This window comes from Musa acuminata, chromosome BXJ2-8 (genome assembly GCF_036884655.1).
Source record: "Musa acuminata AAA Group cultivar baxijiao chromosome BXJ2-8, Cavendish_Baxijiao_AAA, whole genome shotgun sequence".
NCBI classification, from domain to species: Eukaryota; Viridiplantae; Streptophyta; class Magnoliopsida; order Zingiberales; family Musaceae; genus Musa; species Musa acuminata.
In genome coordinates, this window is record NC_088345.1 from 14,205,770 (window position 1) to 14,209,415 (window position 3,646).

Genomic DNA, 3,646 nt, shown 5'->3' on the forward strand with positions numbered 1-3,646 from the left:
ATATGTTTTATGATCGCGTAAGAAGTAAAGTTTTTTGACATTATCCATAGCTAAAGTGGAATATATTGCAATAGGAGCATTTTGTGCATAATTGTTATGGATGAGACACATTGACTTTGAAATCGAGATGTCGAAAATATGATAGAAGATCCACCAATTATATGATGAAAGATTTAATAATATGCAGAGAACTCTTATGTGAGTCTTGGTCGAAATTAATTTTAAAAATGAGCTAATTCCAACAAAAACAATTAAGGGTTAAAAGTGAATAGTAAATGATCGTACCTACGTCATTACTAGGTCATCATTGGGCTTGGCAGTAGCATAGCACAAAGATTATACTACCTAGGTCAAGTAATATTACCTAGCTTAGGTGTTAGTATCATATGAGTCACCAAATGATGTGTTTCAATTTCATTGCTAGCATCCAATGATCATGTCACTAATGTATCTTTATTTTTTAGTATTTTTTCTTAATTTACTCTATATTTTTAAGGTTTTAGGGCCTATAAATACCGTCTTCATGTTTGGCTGGTGAGAGCATCCATTGTGCTTGCAATGTTTTCCGATTCTCTATTAGAGGTTTGATTTTTATCTACTTTTTGGGCTTTAGTTGGATGACTAAGTTATAGAGATACCTATAAAAGATTGAATATTTCAAGCACAAGCTTTTTTTACCAATGCTTTGATAAAAGAAAGTTGTAGAGGATTGTTGATCTTCAAACTTTGGAGAGAAAAAAAACCAGTGAACGTCAATGGCCTCATAGATAGATAAAATAAGAATGGATCGTAGATCAAAAATATTGAACCACTATAAAATTAGTATGTCTCCCTATCTTATTTTTATGTTTTTCTCCTGTTCTTACTTATGAATCCCAAAATAATGAAAATGATTGAAAAACTTCTGTCAAGAGACTGAGAATATAGTTGAGAATGAAGTTGACACAATAAACGTGGCAAAATTTCTAAATAAAGATATGACAAATATCTACATCAAACTATATATTTTTAAGAATGTGTTTTTATTTCTATTTATTTTGAAAATGGCTATACCAAGAAACGTGTGTGATTTTTAATTTTTCCAAACATGATTTGTGAAGTGTCACGCCACTCATCAAAACCCCTCGTAATTGGAGAACTAATTGGCCTTTCTCCATGATAGTTGCCATCTCGTGAGGTTTCAAAAAATACGTTGGGCTGCTGGTTTTATATAAATTACTTGTCATAGCAAACAATTATTATGGTACAAACAAATCTGATACAAAAGAATATTCTCAGAACATAACTTCGATAATCATTAACTTATCCTTACATAGCTCTCACTGCATCAAACCTGGGCTCTTTGGCCGTGAACTTCTGCTTCACGTACACCTCCATGTAATCCCCGAAAACAAACTTGGGGTACAAAGCTGGAGCGTCGTCGTTGCTGATTCCCGGAGTGATGGTGGCCTTCAAGGAGGGGTTGTAGAACGAAGCAATGGAGCGGCGGTTGCCATCGCTGGTCGTGAGCACGCGGTGCCACACGCTCTTGTAGCGACCGTTGCTGAGTACTTCGATCTGGTCTCCGGTGTTGATGACGATGGCATTGGCCACAGGCTGCACGTCGATCCACTTCCCATCTTTTAGGATCTGGAGGCCACCAACTTGGTCGTCCTGGAAGAGGAGGATGACACCGCCAGCATCGGTGTGGGCGCGAAGGCCGTTTACGAGGTCCAGGCGCGGGCATGGCGGATAGTGGCTCACCTTGGTGCCGAAGAAGGGCTGGTGCTCACCGTTTCCTGAAAATACTTTCTTGATGTAGCCATTCTCAAACCCCATATTCTCATCCATTACTTCCATCACTTTCTCAGCCAGCTTCCTCAGCTCTTCCCTGTACTCCTTCATGATCTCGCTGCATGAAGAGAGCAAACGTCAACAACTTTGGCGACAAACCATCATATTATGAGTAGCAAATCAAAGATCAACAATCCAATTCTTGCGCTGGGGCAGCTAGCTATTCAGCAGTGATTATAATTGACTTTCTAATGTTGTTCATTCGTTTATGTGGAACAGGGAATGGAACAAGCATCATTGGAGCTTCGTGAATGAAGTACCTGAACTCCGGAGGGTTGGACGGCCATTCGTTGTCGTCCTGGAGAAGGAAAACATCCTCCCAGTCCACGTTATCCAAGCGCTTAACATCGGCCGCTTCCCCTTCTTTTTCCACCAGTTTGTTCAACAGCTGCACTGGTTTGGATCCCTTGAAGCCCTTCGCTCTGAGCCGATAGCACTCCGAGCATACCTTCTTCACGCGATCCAGAAGCTCCACCGGAATCCCATGGTTCACCAGCTGCAAGCACATTAGATTACTTGGAATAAGTACCAGCATCATGTTCAGAAGAACCATGGACGGGAGAAAGGAAGAAGATCGGGAACATGAAAGCACATCCTCCATGACAACAGACCTGAAAGAATCCCCATTCTTCACATCCATTGGCAATCTGTGCCAAAGTTTCGGCTCTTTGCTTGCCCTTCAACTTTGAGAAATCAATGACTGGAATGGCCATTTCTAACAAAAGATTTATTTTCTGAGAAGACGGATGCGATGCTTTGGTTGAACTTTGCTTCTTGAGTTCGATGAAAAGAAATGGAGCTACTTGGGGCTTTTTATAGTGCAAAGATTGAGCTTCACTTCAGATCTTACGTACAAATCAAAGGAAGAAACGAGGAAGTATGCCAAGTGTTGTTGGTCAACCTTTCTTTTCCTTGGTTATTAGAAAGAGACAAAGAATTGTTTGTCAACCTTTCTTTTCCTTGGCAAAGACCACAAGTACTTATTAGAAAGAGACAAAGACCACAAGCACTTCCACACGGCAAACCATCCAAATCATCTTGATTCACTCGTGAAATAAATGGACAAAATGATGATATGGCCAGAACGTTCATCACGTTAATAAGGTGGCTTCGGCACGTACGAGACGATCATGGCAGGCTTCCAGGATGATTAATATCCAGCTCAGCTTGTACTGGTTTTGTCATTGGATTGCATCATTTGCAACGTGGGGCTGCTTGACTTGGTCAGAAGAATGTTCATCACGTTAATAAGGTGGCTTCGGCATGTACGAGACGATCATGGCAGGCTTCCAGAATGATCCATATCCAGCTCAGCTTGTACTGGTTTTGTTATTGGATTGCATCGTTTGCGACGTTTACGAAGAATTCCCAATTCGAATGAACTGCTCGATAAAATCGAGTAAAACAGGTTACTTTCCAATTAAGTCTTATATCAATATCTCATATTGAATGGATAGATAGAAGAGATGAAGCACACAGCAAAGACCACACATTGGCGAAGATCACACATTGAGAGATCACACATTGGCGAAGACCACACATTGAGAGATCACAATTTGAGTTCTTCCTTCAATAGGCGAAAACCAACCAGCTTTTACAACCAAGCAGTTAGAGAGTAGGACTGCTCAGAGCCCATATTCACTTAAGGGAGCCCGACAAGTCAGAGGACAAGGTCGAGTAAGAGAACGTTACGACTAAGGAAGCTAAGGAGAACATAATCGGTGTAAATCCTACAACGCGATGGTAAAGGCTATGCATGGGAGTTGCAATCTATCTTTCCATTGACCAAAGGGAGCTGCTTAGAGAACACAGA

General features: G+C 40.8%; 1 protein-coding gene across 1 annotated transcript; it reads right to left on the bottom strand.

Moving 5' to 3' along the window:
- Window positions 1–1,256: 1,256 nt before the first annotated feature.
- Window positions 1,257–2,621, bottom strand: LOC135619287 (1-aminocyclopropane-1-carboxylate oxidase-like). The gene is made up of 3 exons (XM_065121168.1): window positions 2,445–2,621; window positions 2,094–2,329; window positions 1,257–1,891 (listed from the first exon to the last, which is right to left on the bottom strand). Exons 1-3 carry the CDS (start codon window positions 2,544–2,546, stop codon window positions 1,309–1,311), a joined length of 921 nt encoding a protein of 306 aa, XP_064977240.1. The 5' UTR covers window positions 2,547–2,621; the 3' UTR covers window positions 1,257–1,308.
- Window positions 2,622–3,646: the final 1,025 nt, after the last annotated feature.